The 13,882-nt window shown below is 40.1% G+C and overlaps 6 protein-coding genes and 1 non-coding gene across 7 annotated transcripts; 5 read left to right on the forward strand and 2 right to left on the reverse strand.

Moving 5' to 3' along the window:
• Nucleotides 1-14: 14 nt before the first annotated feature.
• On the forward strand, nt 15-2,103 carry LOC17891524 (WAT1-related protein At3g02690, chloroplastic). Its single transcript, XM_023785432.1, has 7 exons — nt 15-728; nt 813-860; nt 997-1,119; nt 1,203-1,352; nt 1,473-1,644; nt 1,731-1,791; nt 1,877-2,103. The coding sequence occupies exons 1-7, from the start codon at nt 114-116 to the stop codon at nt 1,977-1,979; spliced, it is 1,272 nt and encodes a 423-aa protein (XP_023641200.1). The 5' UTR covers nt 15-113; the 3' UTR covers nt 1,980-2,103.
• On the reverse strand, nt 2,072-3,688 carry LOC17893133. Its single transcript, XM_006298344.2, has 2 exons — nt 3,428-3,688; nt 2,072-2,923 (listed from the first exon to the last, which is right to left on the reverse strand). Exons 1-2 carry the CDS (start codon nt 3,519-3,521, stop codon nt 2,268-2,270), a joined length of 750 nt encoding a protein of 249 aa, XP_006298406.1. The 5' UTR covers nt 3,522-3,688; the 3' UTR covers nt 2,072-2,267.
• Nucleotides 3,689-3,916: 228 nt separating this feature from the next.
• LOC17893765 (beta-catenin-like protein 1) lies at nt 3,917-6,672 on the forward strand. The gene is made up of 8 exons (XM_006297343.2): nt 3,917-5,023; nt 5,187-5,271; nt 5,375-5,471; nt 5,630-5,693; nt 5,776-5,832; nt 5,999-6,036; nt 6,129-6,210; nt 6,431-6,672. Exons 1-8 carry the CDS (start codon nt 3,932-3,934, stop codon nt 6,518-6,520), a joined length of 1,605 nt encoding a protein of 534 aa, XP_006297405.1. The 5' UTR covers nt 3,917-3,931; the 3' UTR covers nt 6,521-6,672.
• Nucleotides 6,673-6,801: 129 nt separating this feature from the next.
• On the forward strand, nt 6,802-6,883 carry TRNAS-AGA. The gene has a single exon. It is a non-coding gene; the product is annotated as a tRNA-Ser (tRNA).
• A 96-nt stretch (nt 6,884-6,979) lies between these two features.
• Nucleotides 6,980-8,975, forward strand: LOC17893619 (protein DJ-1 homolog D). Its single transcript, XM_006297808.2, has 5 exons — nt 6,980-7,131; nt 7,217-7,333; nt 7,563-8,003; nt 8,192-8,554; nt 8,659-8,975. Exons 1-5 carry the CDS (start codon nt 7,075-7,077, stop codon nt 8,845-8,847), a joined length of 1,167 nt encoding a protein of 388 aa, XP_006297870.1. The 5' UTR covers nt 6,980-7,074; the 3' UTR covers nt 8,848-8,975.
• Nucleotides 8,976-9,126: 151 nt separating this feature from the next.
• Nucleotides 9,127-10,274, reverse strand: LOC17892164 (thioredoxin F1, chloroplastic). Its single transcript, XM_006298486.2, has 3 exons — nt 9,900-10,274; nt 9,583-9,682; nt 9,127-9,444 (listed from the first exon to the last, which is right to left on the reverse strand). Exons 1-3 carry the CDS (start codon nt 10,193-10,195, stop codon nt 9,298-9,300), a joined length of 543 nt encoding a protein of 180 aa, XP_006298548.2. The 5' UTR covers nt 10,196-10,274; the 3' UTR covers nt 9,127-9,297.
• Nucleotides 10,275-10,994: 720 nt separating this feature from the next.
• On the forward strand, nt 10,995-13,832 carry LOC17892007 (aspartic proteinase-like protein 2). Its single transcript, XM_006297453.2, has 10 exons — nt 10,995-11,355; nt 11,679-11,805; nt 11,890-12,131; nt 12,230-12,454; nt 12,533-12,695; nt 12,788-12,861; nt 13,081-13,168; nt 13,247-13,322; nt 13,420-13,491; nt 13,603-13,832. The coding sequence occupies exons 1-10, from the start codon at nt 11,096-11,098 to the stop codon at nt 13,752-13,754; spliced, it is 1,479 nt and encodes a 492-aa protein (XP_006297515.1). The 5' UTR covers nt 10,995-11,095; the 3' UTR covers nt 13,755-13,832.
• The last annotated feature ends 50 nt before the right edge of the window (nt 13,833-13,882 follow it).

Raw genomic sequence — 13,882 nt, forward strand, 5'->3', positions numbered from 1 at the left:
TTAATATTTGTTGACAGAAATTTAAAAACTGTAAACATGTGGCCATTACTTCTCTGTTAACTCGGAAAGATACAAATTTTATCCCTTTCTTTTTGTTCTAAGCACAAGCAACAATGGAGTGGCCATGGTCGGCCATCGCTGCTGCTTCTTCTTCGTCTAATTACTTCTTTGCTTCTCCTAATCCTACTTTGTCTGTTACTGGACGAACGAATTCGAGCTGGCCTTACAAATATCCATCGAACACTTGGGTTAAATCCTTGCGACACAGCAGATTTGACTCGAAGCATAATCTCGTTTCGATCGCTCAACGTCGGAATTATGGAGACTCCGTTGTTCGGAGAAGCACCACAAGCAATAAAAGCACGGAGGAGACTGAACCAACGTCGTCTTCGTCTGTAGATTGCGTCGGAATGGGATCAGACGTGGAATGCGTCTATAACGGAGAAGATGAGGAGAATCGGAGCTCGGGAATCTTGAGCGGCGGGGAAGGATCGTTGCTTGAATGGACGGTTCTGATTTCACCCTTCTTTTTCTGGGGAACGGCGATGGTGGCGATGAAGGAAGTGTTGCCCATTACTGGTCCGTTCTTCGTGGCCGCGTTTCGGTTAATTCCGGCCGGTTTGTTGCTTGTCGCGTTTGCAGTTTACAAAGGCAGACCTTTGCCTAAAGGAATCAATGCTTGGCTCTCTATTGCTCTCTTTGCTCTTGTGGACGCCACTTGTTTCCAGGTCTGCTTACTTGACCTGAACTCTTTGAGTTATTTAAGTCGATAGGTTCTTGTCTGAACGATGTTGTTGATGATAATGCTTCAGGGATTTCTTGCTCAAGGGTTACAGAGAACTTCTGCTGGCTTAGGAAGTGTAAGTTGTTTTCGATCTCTCTGACCAACTCTTGTCCAAAGTTGGAGACCTTTGTTTTCTCTAGTCTCTAGTATTTTGCAAGGCCTGAGAAGGTTATAGGGAAATGCTTTTGGGTTGCTAATCTGTCACGCTGCAGGTTATAATTGATTCTCAGCCACTGACTGTAGCTGTATTAGCATCTTTCCTATTTGGCGAGTCCATTGGAATAGTGAGAGCTGGAGGTTTGCTTCTCGGCGTTGCTGGACTTTTGCTTCTTGAGGTATTTATATGAAAAGTCGGAGCTACTATTTCACATTTTTACTAGTGTTTTTACAACTTGAGGATATGTTTGATTCGCTACAGGTTCCATCAGTTACTTCAGATGGTAATAACTTTTCCTTGTGGGGAAGTGGAGAGTGGTGGATGCTTCTTGCAGCTCAAAGCATGGCTATTGGTACTGTGATGGTTCGATGGGTCTCAAAGTACTCGGATCCAATTATGGCTACCGGTTGGGTAATGATACTCATCCTCGGCCATTCAAACCTTAATTTTCCTCATTTCTGATCAATGGCTTGTCTAGTAGAGTCCTTACAAGAACTTAACCAAACTAACATGTTTCAAATTTATCTGCAGCATATGGTTATTGGTGGCCTTCCTCTTTTGGCAGTTTCCGTTATAAACCATGATCCAGTTTTTAACGGCAGTCTGCAAGATCTATCCACAAATGATGTCATAGCACTTCTTTACACATCCATTTTTGGCAGCGCAGTTAGCTACGGTGTTTATTTCTACAGTGCTACTAAAGGTTCTATTTCACTGCCTTTTCGAAAGTCTTTCGCTGCTTTGGGTTTGAGATCTCTGATGCTTATATGATGTCTTTTTTTTTTGCAGGAAGCCTAACTAAACTCAGCTCACTCACCTTCTTGACACCAATGTTTGCCTCAATCTTTGGGTAAGACCAAAATCAGCAAACGATAAATCTATGATTCTGATCACAAGTTTCTGTAGTAATTTTGTTTGTTTTCTGATATGTCCAGGTATCTGTACCTCGATGAGACTTTCTCCTCATTGCAACTAGTCGGAGCAGCAGTCACCTTGGTTGCCATATACTTGGTGAACTTTCCGGAAGGGAACGACTGAGACACTCTCTGTTTGTACTGCTTTTTAAAACTTGTTATGAAGGTGAAAGAAGTATCGAAGCATCATTATGTTCAATATTACGTTGTATATAATAAAGTGAATCATCATAGTTCAGAGTTGACCAGATATCAAGTTTCAGTGTTTCACAATCACATGATAGAGAAAGTTGCACAATTCGATACAGCAGAAGCAGATTCTCTTACTTCCTCCACAACATTTACAATCAGAGATAAATCATACTTCCCCAAACGGAGCCAGTATGGTTATACAGGTGTGAGCAGTTTAGAATTAAGTGGTCTTCATATCTTCCGGTTTAGCTTCCATCTCTGACTTATCAGCAACTAGTCTCTCCACAGGCACCTTGCTCACATCCCATCGCATGCCTATATCTGAAACCAGGCGACTGGCACAGTACATGCCATAGCCAGCCACAGCCAGACCACCAAAACCTGCTACAAACCTGAGTGGCGAAGAAAGAAGAACACTGGCAGCTGCAACAATCGAAGCGGCTTGACCGCTCCTTCCCACGTCGGTGTTTGCCACTAGCAAACCAGTTTTGCAATAGATTGCAAAGTCTTCACAGTTGTTCTTGAAAACATTGTACACACCAAAACCATTTCGCAGGAGAAAATTTGCACGGTAAATGGCTTCTTCTGGAGGATCTGAAGATGCTATAGTGCAAATGCCGCCTCGAGGTTTGGCAAGAAAAATAGCAGGGGAGACACTGTATTCAAAGACATAGAGATCACCTCCGGCAAGGAAACATTCAAGGCAAGAAGAGATGACACCACCAAGATTGGATCGATCTCCACAATTAGGACATGGGCTGTCTCCATGATTATGGGATGAACTAACAATGATCTTGTCCAAGAAAGTCCCAGTTCCAGTCTCTTGACCATCCCCACGAGTGAAATGGTTGACTTGTCCATCACCTACATAGATTCCTGCAAACCATACACATATATAAGTTAGCATGATAGATTACATAACAAAGAAAACAATGCCAGAAAGATATCAGTAATCCCATTGTCAAATTCAGGCCATTAGAACCTACAACGTGGAATGAGTATTTGATATAGACATGGTGAAGATCAAGAAAGAGCAATGAGAATAGAGAGCCTCATGGAGTCTAAAACAAAACTTGAATAGCTAGCATCGAGGTTGCAGTCAAATATTCAACCACATTCTCTTACAACGACCAAGGATCACAATCTAGCCTTGTATAGCTATTAAAATCATATCATACAAGTTTTCTACTTATTTGGATCAAAACAAAAGAATCATAAATAATCTCTTCCCCAAATTCGAAATTTCCGCAAAATCTCAACAGTTGCAAAAAATAATCGAATTGGGACAATTACAATTGGAGACTGAATCATCTAGCATCAACCATGAATGTAGAATGTATATGTATCTCTCTGTAAAAGAGAGATAAAGTGAGATCGAACCGTGATGAGCGTAAACATAGGCCTGACGCCATGAATAGATGTGATCGCCTGGTTTCACTTCGTCTCTGGAGATTTTATTGGAGAGAAATCCCATCTTCCCTTCTCCCTCTTATCAAAATCTCCCGCCGACGAACGGAGAACCACAAATTAGAGATTACCCCCTCCGTCAGAGAGATTAAGAGAAGAGAAAAAAGATCTGATTTTGCTTAGTGTGTAGGGTTTTCCATCTTCTCCTTGGATAAAGTTCTTTAACTTTTCCTTTTTTTTTCAAGTTCCAAAAAGCCATGAATTGAACGAGAGAATTTGTTTTTGACCCAACAAAAATAAAAAAAGTTTTTAAAAATAAAAATAAATATTAAATACAATATCTCTCTTCTTTCGGAACACCTTTAGTAAATGGGCCTCTAATGAATAGTCTTCATCAAAATAAAAGCCCAAGTTAAAGTCCAAACTCGTCACCTCTACTAAATCAAATTCTTAGTCTGAGACGGAAAGAGTATAGCCATGGAAGTCTCGAATCAGACCAGAAAACGGAAAGCAATCGACGCCGGTCATGGTTCGCCGCCGCCGGCGTATCGAGGCTCTGATGGTTACGAAGCTAGCAGCGTAGATCTTTCTCTCCTTGAAGCACTTGAGAAGTCTTCGCACAATGCAGTAGAAGCTCTTGATATTAAAACCCTAAAAAAGCTTGTCCTCTCCTTCGAGCGGCGTCTTAGGGACAACATAGCTGCTCGTCTCAAGTATGCTGAGAATCCAGAAAAGTTCGCTGACTCGGAGGTTGACCTACACGACGATCTTCAGAAGCTCAAGGTTCTCGCTGGAGCTCCGGAGCTTTACCCGGACCTTGTTGCTTCTAATACGGTTCCTTCGATTGTGAATCTCCTCTCGCATGATAACTCCGATATCGCCAACGATGTTGTTCAGCTTCTGCAAGATCTGACGGACGAAGATGCCTTGGAGGATAACGATGAGCCGGCGCGTGTCTTAATCGATGCGCTAGTTGAAAACAATGTGCTCGAGCTCTTGGTTCAGAATATGAGTCGTTTGTCTGAGGCAGACCCAGACGAAGCGACGGCTATATACGCAACATTGACGGTGATTGAGAATTTGGTGGAAGTAAAGCCGGCTGTAGCTGAATTGGTGTGTGAACGGACGAAACTATTGCGGTGGCTTCTGACGAAGATTAAGGTGAGGGAATTCGAAGGAATCAAGCAGTACGCGTCTGAGATTCTTGCAATTCTGCTGCAAAACAGCACGGCGAATCAGAAACGGCTAGGGCAGATGAATGGTGTAGACGCTGTGCTTGAAGGTGTGGCGATGTATAAGTCCAAGGATCCCAAAACTCCTGACGAGGAAGAGATGTTAGAGAATCTATTCGATTGTTTGTGTTGCCTCTTGATGCCATTGGAGAACAAGGAGAGGTTTGTGAATGCGGAAGGTGTTGAGCTGATGATTATTATCATGAAGCAGAAGAAATATGCTTACGGGTCTGCAATTCGAGCTTTAGACTTCGCCATGACCAATTATCCACCAGCATGTGAGAGATTTGTGGATGTTATGGGACTGAAAACAGCATTTGCTGCTTTCATGGGTAAGGCAAGTTTTTCAATCCCTTTCATAGACTCTCTAGTGGCTTATTGGGTATTGAATTCTGTATCTTTTGTTAGAAAATGCTTGCGTAGATCAAAGTAACGTGAGAGAGAGACGATTCTGAGGCATACTTGCATATTGATTTTTTTTTAGTTCTTTGAATGTTTAGATTCCACTAAACAAGAGGATCAAAAGGGAGCGGTATAAAGAGGAGCTTGAGGAGCGAGTTATTTCACTGATTGCGTCATTATTTGGTAAGAAGGGAAGTCACATGTTTATGTGAAAAAGTAAAGTATTTTCCTTGCATGTTCGTGATGTTAATTCTTGGTTTTCTTGGCTGTTGACTGTATCTTTCAGCTGGGATTCTAAGGGGTAATAGGAGGGATCGTTTGTTAAGTAAATTTGTGGAGAATGAATTTGAGAAGATTGACCGGCTCATGGAACTGTATATGAGGTAAAAGAACTGTTCTGTTTCCTCTGTAATAATATACCTTTTAAAGCATTTTATTTTAAAGCCAAGGTTTCTTTATGAGTGTAGTGGTGAAAGCTGTGGTGAAACGCAGTAACCTCAGAGTTGTGTTTCCACTCTCATTAATTATTTGTACTTGGCAGATACTCTGATAGGGTTAGATCAGAGGCCGAGAGGTTAGACCAGCTTGAGCTTGATGACCTTGAGGTAATTTTCACTACATCATTTTGATGTTTTCATTCGGAGCTTGAATCTTTTTATGAACTGATTTCACTGTTTTACCTTTCAGTTGGATGAGGATGAGAAATATAATCGGAAGCTAGAATCAGGCCTCTACAGTCTTCAGGTTCGACTAAGTATAATTTATATAGCTTCATGTCCGTTTGGGAAATGGCAAAAGTGCATCATATGTGTACATATGCTACATTACATATACAGGCCTTTATACTTGCTTTTATCTTCTGTTTTTAGTGATTATTAATCTTGAGTAATCGTTTTCTCTGAAATTGCAGCTTGTTGCTGTTATTCTGGGACATATTTGGTGTTCTGAGTAAGTCCCACTCTTAAGAGCACCCCACCAGAAAGATACGTTTCTGAGCTTTCGCTTCCAATGTACTAATTTGTTATCAATACTTGATGTAGGCATTCTGGAATGAGAGCGCGGATCGAACTGCTACTGAAGCAACAGAAGCTTAGTAAAACCGATGTCAAGCAGATCCTGCAGGTTTTCTTTCTCTTCCCTCGCCTAAAAAGTAGTCTAGGCACCAATTAATTAGTGACTTGACTTGACTTGATATGGATTAAACATTTGAACAATTTGATTCACTGAAACCATAAGACTTAAGTGTTAAGGATTGTGAGACATAAATTTGTAATGTAAACTCTCCTTGACCCATATGTTATCTTTTGTGGTTGCTGCAATTGCTAACATAAACCCTTGACAGGAATATCACGACAACATTGGAGATCTTGATGGACCAGAAGAGAAGGAACGAGGACAGGCGAGAATTCAGTTGTTCATATCGGCAATGTGATTTAGAGAACAGTTAAAGAACTTAGAAAGATCGGCAATGGCTTTGTATAAGATTCAAGTATTGGACTAGAGATACTCTTTTTCTTATATCTCAGTAATCAATCACTCATTAAGTTAATCAGTGTTTGTAGTATTGTGACTTTTCGATTGATCTGGGTTACTTCTTCTTAGATCACTTAGCTGGCAGCGTTCTTTCATACTTGTCTTAGTTCTCGTATGCTTGTTGAAAGTCTTTTCTAAAGGTGATATATATGGGTTAAAGTGAAAAGGATGTACAGACAAGTGGACGTGCCGGAGTGGTTATCGGGCATGACTAGAAATCATGTGGGCTTTGCCCGCGCAGGTTCGAATCCTGCCGTTCACGGTTTTTTTAATTCTTTTACATATTTTTTATTTAAATTTCGTCGCATACGTGCGTAAATGAGACCACATGTCATGTGCTCCCCAAATGTCGCCGTTACCGGATCGCTCTGGTCAGAATCATTATCTCTCCAAATTCAAACAAAATCTCTCTCTCTCTCTCTCTCTCTCTCTCTCCATCGCCGTTGCTGAGAAATGGCGAACTCGAGAACTGTCTTGATCTTGTGCGGTGACTACATGGAAGACTACGAGGTCATCTTCTTATTCATCCTAATACTTCGTTGTTCTTATAAATCAGCTTCAGCTGGTTACTTATGTATGTGGCTTCTTCTCTCAGGTGATGGTACCATTCCAAGCTTTACAAGCTTTCGGAGTCTCTGTCCACACCGTCTGCCCCGGAAAGAAAGCTGGTGACTCTTGCCCCACCGCCGTTCACGATTTCTGTGGCCACCAGGTTTCTTTCTCCCTTTCTCTCTCTCGATCTCCATGTGTAGCCGCGTGATCTATTGATATACAATTCACTGAAGCTAAATTTATATGATTGAATGCTTCATTTCATTTGAGCTTCGAAATTGGATGATTTCAATTCAAAGGAGAAGGAACTCTAGTTTACTTGTAGACAAGTCTCTTTAAGCTGTGCGCTTTCAAAAACTTCTCTGATGTATTTCTTACAACATCTTCAGACCTATTCTGAGTCAAGAGGTCACAATTTCACGCTCAATGCAAACTTTGATGAAGTTGACCTTAGCAAGTATGATGGCTTGGTTATACCAGGAGGACGTGCTCCAGAATACCTGGCCTTGACTCCATCTGTTGTTGAGTTGGTTAAAGAGTTCTCAAAATCTGGCAAGCCCGTTGCTTCAATTTGTCATGGGCAGTTGATATTGGCAGCTGCAGACACGGTTAATGGTCGAAAGTGCACAGCTTATGCTACTGTTGGACCTGCTCTTATTGCTGCAGGCGCCAAGTGGGTCGAACCAGGAACGCCAGATGTTTGTGTTGTTGATGGTAGTTTGATTACAGCAGCTACATATGAGGGCCATCCTGAATTTATCCAGCTTTTTGTCAAGGCTCTGGGCGGTCAAATAACTGGAGCAAATAAAAGAATCTTGTTTCTTTGTGGGGTAAGCAACCTTAACATATCTTTTTGCATCAATCTATTAATAGCCATGTTTTTTGTTAGTTTTGCTTAGATGGTACTTCATATCAAGATCGTTGATTTCCCTGATCCAGAAAACGTTTTGTTGGTAAATGAAACTACGCACGTGGGTCTCTTACACATCATAGTGCTGGTTATTTTCGAACTTTGCAGGATTATATGGAAGACTACGAAGTCAAAGTCCCTTTTCAGTCCCTTCAAGCTTTAGGATGTCAAGTTGATGCGGTTTGTCCAGAGAAGAAGGCTGGTGATCGTTGCCCAACTGCAATCCATGACTTTGAGGGTGACCAAACTTACAGTGAGAAACCAGGCCACACGTTTGCTTTAACTACTAACTTTGATGGCCTAGTTTCCTCGAGTTATGATGCTCTCGTCATTCCTGGAGGCAGAGCACCAGAATATCTGGCCTTGAACGAACATGTCCTTAATATAGTTAAAGAGTTCATGAATTCTGAGAAACCAGTTGCATCTATTTGCCACGGACAACAGATCTTAGCTGCTGCTGGTGTCCTCAAGGTCAGTATGGCTCCGATTAATTTAAGTATGCCCACCTTTTTTATTCCCTCTACCAGTTCTTTGAGGAATTTTGCTTAATGTGACCTGATTACTGGCTGGTGCAGGGAAGGAAATGCACTGCTTATCCAGCGGTGAAACTGAACGTGGTACTTGGAGGAGGAACTTGGCTAGAACCAGATCCAATCCACAGGTGCTTCACTGACGGGAATCTGGTAACTGGCGCAGCGTGGCCTGGACACCCAGAGTTTGTGTCACAGCTAATGGCTTTGTTGGGAATACAGGTTTCGTTCTAAGTTCCATTTTATGTAGAAACATCCCCTTTCCGTTCAGCCGACTTGTTTACTATGTACTGTGTGTAAAAACAAACTTATTGGGTATGTTATATGCTGTCTCCCATTCCCATGTTACCATTTTTTTTCTCTCGTCTTTTCAATAGCTTTACTGTCAAAATATCACTAAAGCTACGTCGTGAACTTTGTTTTTGAGTGTGTGTCAATAACACGATGCACGCACCGACTCTTCCAAAGCATATCCAAAGTTTCCGAATTGCCTAGAAATCCTTCAGACCGAAATCAACTGAAATCTAAATATATATATATGATAGATAAACATAACCTTTTGCTTGATCATATTTCTTGAAACATTTACACATAATCATTTGCTGACCTATAGGGATAACACAAGATTTTACATTACGTACAACCAACCAATTATGGTAAAAATAGATGATGATAGAGATGAGTTCATCCGGAAGCAGCAGACGACCTGGCTGTTTCAATGGCTGCAACCAGATCATCATATTTGGCACCGGTCACTTCCTTGACGACCTTGTTGTCCTTCAATATCTTGAAAGTTGGAACCACTCTTATACCTAGCTCCTTTGCCAACGGCTGCACCAATAAAGAGTTTGAATGGCTAATTAAGCAACAACAACAACAAAAAAATCCATTACCCTAGTTGGGAATGATCTGAAGATACTAGTATAGCATAAAAAACAAAAGGGAGAGGTAAAAGAGGAGAAGACAAACCCGGTTATCAGGATTGCAGTCAAGCTTTAGAAACACAACGTCATCGTACTTCTCTGATAGAGCTTTGTATTTAGGAGCAATCACTTTACATGGACCACACCTGCAGCATAATGTAGAATGGACTTCAAACTCGTAACTCTTCAAAAACCAATATATTCACTAAGGCATCTAAATAAACCACATCATTTTGCAATGAAAATCCGAGGGAAAACAATAGATGTTTGAAGTTTTCATCCAATTGAAGATAAATAAAGATAAGACAAAGGGGCTCTTTCAATGATTCAACATCGCAAAAAATCAATTGAGTTCGTACATACCATTGAGTGTACATGTCGAGTACGACAATCTTTTCACCGGCGGCATTAACGATGGGCCAGAAGGTGTCCTTATCGACCTCCGTAACTTGCCCAACACTAACATTCACCGTTTCTAAGCTACACCTCACCACAACAGAGGAATCTCCTCGTTTCCCATTATCCAATGAGCACAGACCAATCCTCGTCGCCGCCACGCCGGAGTAAGGGATCCGGCACTGTTTCCTCGATGGACCGAATCCGCCGGTCCCCGGAGCTAAAGCCGTCGGAGAGGGAGCGAGACGGAGCGATAGAGGCATTTTTTGGGGCAGCAATTCAAACAGAGAGATGAAGCTAAAATTTTCGAATAGTTGAATGATCTCAGAGAGTGTGTGTGTGTGTGTGAGGATACAATAACATAAAAGACGGTACTATCCTCCGAATTCCTTCGGATGAAAAAGGATACTGGGGGGTACTTACGGGAATTACTTAGTTTCGTGATAGATGAACGGGCGGTGTAGAATTCTTTGAGGAATTACGTTTGATATTTATGTTTTTCCTTTTGAAATTACGTTTCGGTCCCTTATGAGACAACACATATGGGATTTCTTTTTATTTTCCATATATATATATATATATACATTAACTGTTTTAGAAGAAAATACCCAACAGCATTGCATGATTGTTCATTGACCAAATTAATAGTTTTGATTTTAAAAGCAAAACTCTCATAAAGTTACAAAACAAACAAAAAGAGCCTATTCACAATGTTAAAAATAAGGAAAAATCATAATTACGGAACATATAGTAAAATGTGAATTTTTTTAAATTTATAGACAAGTGAAGAAAATAAATAACTTGCAGAAACAAATTGCCGCCAAAGTGGTAAAGCTAGCAGTTATTTCAGTTTCCTTCTTTAAGTAGTTAATCACAATCTCGAATCTTATTTACTACTAATTTTAGGAATCTCTTACAATAATAATTGTACTTAGTTTATTTAGTTCGGTCTTAAAGTTAATTTTCAATACGTTGATTAAATATTTAATTACTCGTTTTTAATACTATTTGGAAAGTACCAACCAATTTTTCTTTCTTCTTCTTCTTCTTCTCGTTGTCCTAAACCTTACTCCACCGCCAAAGATACATTTTTTCTCTTTCACTTTTTTCGGTTTTTTTTTTTTTAGTTTCTCAACTAATAAGTTAGGGATATATCTCCGGTAATGGATCTCAGCAGGCGGACACAGTGCTTCTTGTCGGCTGTTTTGCTGTCGGTAGCGGTTGTAGCATTGCTGATTGAGCCGCAGTTATCGGCGGCGTCGACGATTCCCGAGAATTTGGTATTTGAAGTTAGAAGCAAGTTCGCCGGCAAAAGAGAAAAAGATCTTGGAGCTCTCAAAGCTCACGACGTCCACCGTCACTCTAGACTCCTCTCCGCCATCGATCTTCCTCTCGGCGGCGATAGCCAGCCTGAGTCTATTGGGTTCGAATCGCCATTTACCACAACCTCTACTTTTGGCAATTTTGTTTTCCTCTTTGTAAAAGAGACAAACCTATAATTTGGGATTTACAGAAAAGTCGGATTCTTTTTTATTGTCTTGTATAAATGTGGAATCTCAAGAAGAAGCAAAAAAAAAAACACACTTTTTTAGCTTTTTAATTGATTTTGAATCTATTGAGATTCTCAACTCCTTGATTGGTTCCTGACTCACAAATGTTTTTCGACTATGAAATGATCTTCTTCTTGTGTCTGATATGGTAAAATGTTGATTCTTGTTCTTGCTGTTTGGTGTTTTTTAATCTCAGTTTATACTTCGCTAAAATCGGACTCGGAACTCCATCAAGAGACTATCATGTCCAAGTTGATACAGGAAGTGATATCTTATGGGTGAATTGTGCTGGTTGCATCAGATGTCCTAGGAAAAGTGATTTGGTATACCATCTCTGTTTTATCCCTCCAAACAAACAAACAAAAAAAACACAATGTTTTCAATTTCATATTTTCATTATCTTTCAGGTTGAGCTGACACCTTATGATGAGGATGCTTCGTCCACCGCAAAATCTATTTCCTGCGATGACACCTTTTGCTCTTACGTTAACCAAAGATCTGAGTGTCAGTCAGGTTCTGCTTGTCAATATGTTATTATGTATGGAGATGGGAGCTCTACTAATGGATACTTGGTGAGAGATGTTGTACATTTGGATCTAGTTACTGGAAATCGTCAAACCGGTTCCACCAACGGAACTATTATCTTCGGGTTAGTTTAAGGACAAACAGCTTTCTTCTTCTACGAGTCTTGCAAATCTCTTAAAGCACTGTGCCAAGTTTTAAACGATATATGTTGGTCTTGTACAGATGTGGGTCTAAACAGTCTGGTCAACTTGGTGAATCCCAAGCTGCAGTTGATGGGATAATGGGATTTGGACAGTCAAATTCGTCGTTTATTTCTCAGCTAGCTTCACAAAGGAAGGTCAAAAGGTCTTTTGCACATTGTTTGGATAATAACAATGGAGGCGGTATATTCGCCATTGGAGAAGTCGTGTCACCGAAAGTTAAAACTACACCTATGCTCTCAAAATCGTAAGTGAATGCCTTTTCTTTAAGCTGCTCCTTTCAATAGGTTTTGAATTTATTACATTGTTTGTAACTCTTTTACAGAGCTCACTATAGTGTCAACCTCAATGCAATAGAAGTTGGTAATTCAGTTTTAGAACTTTCTTCGGATGCGTTTGATTCCGGCGATGACAAAGGAGTTATTATTGATAGTGGTACAACTCTGGTGTATCTTCCTGATGCTGTTTTTAATCCGTTCATGAAAGAGGTCAAGACTATGTATGTTACTTGTGAATTTCTTTCTGTCTTTTTCTGTAAAATTCTTGACACTTTGTTTTTTTTCCCCTTGGCTTTCGTCAGATTTTGGCTTCACATCCGGAGCTTACTTTGCATACATTTCAAGAGTCGTTTACTTGTTTCCATTATATAGACAAGTAAGAATCTGACTCATCGCTTAGTTATTCTCGGTGTTTAGAGTTCACTATTGTTTGAAATGGTACTGTCTGTCATTTGCTGGAAATGTATTTGTTTTTTTCCCTTGGAATGGAAATGTAGTTGGGCTTAGCTGGATTTGATGGAATGACTGATTTATATACATCAGGTATATGATGTTTGATGTTTTGACCCTCGAAATTTAACTGTCAAATTCACAGATTAGATAAGTTCCCAACTGTCACTTTCCAGTTCGACAAGTCTGCTTCATTGGCCGTTCATCCTCAGGAATATCTATTCCAAATTCGAGTAAGTTTTGTTCCTTTTCCGACTCTTTACCTTGTTCATGTTCTTGTTTTCTTGTTCTGACATAAAAACTGACTATAGGAAGACACATGGTGCTTTGGCTGGCAAAACGGTGGATTGCAGACTAAAGGAGGAGAATCATTAACAATTCTTGGAGGTACATATCTCTTTCTGAAATGACATTCATCCTTGAATTACTGAAGAAAAAAGAAAAAGAAAAAAACATTTGATTCTTGATTTGTATTGCTGCGCAGACATGGCCCTATCTAACAAGTTAGTTGTCTACGATATTGAAAACCAAGTCATTGGATGGACCAATCACAACTGTAAGCATTAAAAATCCTATCTTTGTCTTTGTGTCTTTGTCTTTGTGCCACAAATGCTACGTGATTTGAAGCTGTACATGTTTTGACTGTAATGAATACTGAATCACACAGGCTCAGGAGGAATACAAGTAAAGGATGAAGCAAGTGGAGCAATCTACACAGTTGGTGCACACAACCTCTCATGGTCGTCTTCTTTAGCTATTACAAAACTTCTTACACTTGTTTCTCTCTTAATCGCTTTCTTCTGTAACATGGCTTTATAGTAGATTAAACCCCTCTTGGAACAAAGTTTGTTATCATTAAAGGATCTGAAATCCCATTTGTTGAAAAAATTGCCATCATTTGTTTTTTTGTTTTTGAGAGAGAGAAAGAGGAAGAGGTTGACACAAAT

Source organism: Capsella rubella, unplaced genomic scaffold (assembly GCF_000375325.1).
Source record: "Capsella rubella cultivar Monte Gargano unplaced genomic scaffold, Caprub1_0 scaffold_3, whole genome shotgun sequence".
Taxonomy (NCBI): Eukaryota; Viridiplantae; Streptophyta; class Magnoliopsida; order Brassicales; family Brassicaceae; genus Capsella; species Capsella rubella.

Excerpts from the sequence above, each read along its gene's own strand:
- LOC17892007 (XM_006297453.2), top strand. The coding sequence starts at position 11,096 with ATGGATCTCAGCAGGCGGACACAGTGCTTCTTGTCGGCTGTTTTGCTG. Across the intron at positions 13,169-13,246 it reads AATATCTATTCCAAATTCGA|GAAGACACATGGTGCTTTGG; the intron begins GTAAGTTTTGTT and ends AACTGACTATAG. Across the intron at positions 13,492-13,602 it reads TGGATGGACCAATCACAACT|GCTCAGGAGGAATACAAGTA; the intron begins GTAAGCATTAAA and ends TGAATCACACAG.
- LOC17893133 (XM_006298344.2), bottom strand. The coding sequence starts at position 3,521 with ATGGGATTTCTCTCCAATAAAATCTCCAGAGACGAAGTGAAACCAGGC. Across the intron at positions 2,924-3,427 it reads CTATGTTTACGCTCATCACG|GAATCTATGTAGGTGATGGA; the intron begins GTTCGATCTCAC and ends TATGGTTTGCAG.
- LOC17892164 (XM_006298486.2), bottom strand. The coding sequence starts at position 10,195 with ATGCCTCTATCGCTCCGTCTCGCTCCCTCTCCGACGGCTTTAGCTCCG. Across the intron at positions 9,683-9,899 it reads CTCGACATGTACACTCAATG|GTGTGGTCCATGTAAAGTGA; the intron begins GTATGTACGAAC and ends ATTATGCTGCAG. Across the intron at positions 9,445-9,582 it reads ACTGCAATCCTGATAACCGG|CCGTTGGCAAAGGAGCTAGG; the intron begins GTTTGTCTTCTC and ends TTATTGGTGCAG.
- LOC17893765 (XM_006297343.2), top strand. The coding sequence starts at position 3,932 with ATGGAAGTCTCGAATCAGACCAGAAAACGGAAAGCAATCGACGCCGGT. Across the intron at positions 5,272-5,374 it reads ACTGATTGCGTCATTATTTG|CTGGGATTCTAAGGGGTAAT; the intron begins GTAAGAAGGGAA and ends TGTATCTTTCAG. Across the intron at positions 5,833-5,998 it reads CAGGCCTCTACAGTCTTCAG|CTTGTTGCTGTTATTCTGGG; the intron begins GTTCGACTAAGT and ends CTGAAATTGCAG.
- LOC17893619 (XM_006297808.2), top strand. The coding sequence starts at position 7,075 with ATGGCGAACTCGAGAACTGTCTTGATCTTGTGCGGTGACTACATGGAA. Across the intron at positions 7,132-7,216 it reads ACTACATGGAAGACTACGAG|GTGATGGTACCATTCCAAGC; the intron begins GTCATCTTCTTA and ends TTCTTCTCTCAG. Across the intron at positions 7,334-7,562 it reads ACGATTTCTGTGGCCACCAG|ACCTATTCTGAGTCAAGAGG; the intron begins GTTTCTTTCTCC and ends CAACATCTTCAG.
- LOC17891524 (XM_023785432.1), top strand. The coding sequence starts at position 114 with ATGGAGTGGCCATGGTCGGCCATCGCTGCTGCTTCTTCTTCGTCTAAT. Across the intron at positions 1,353-1,472 it reads CAATTATGGCTACCGGTTGG|CATATGGTTATTGGTGGCCT; the intron begins GTAATGATACTC and ends ATTTATCTGCAG. Across the intron at positions 1,792-1,876 it reads ATGTTTGCCTCAATCTTTGG|GTATCTGTACCTCGATGAGA; the intron begins GTAAGACCAAAA and ends TGATATGTCCAG.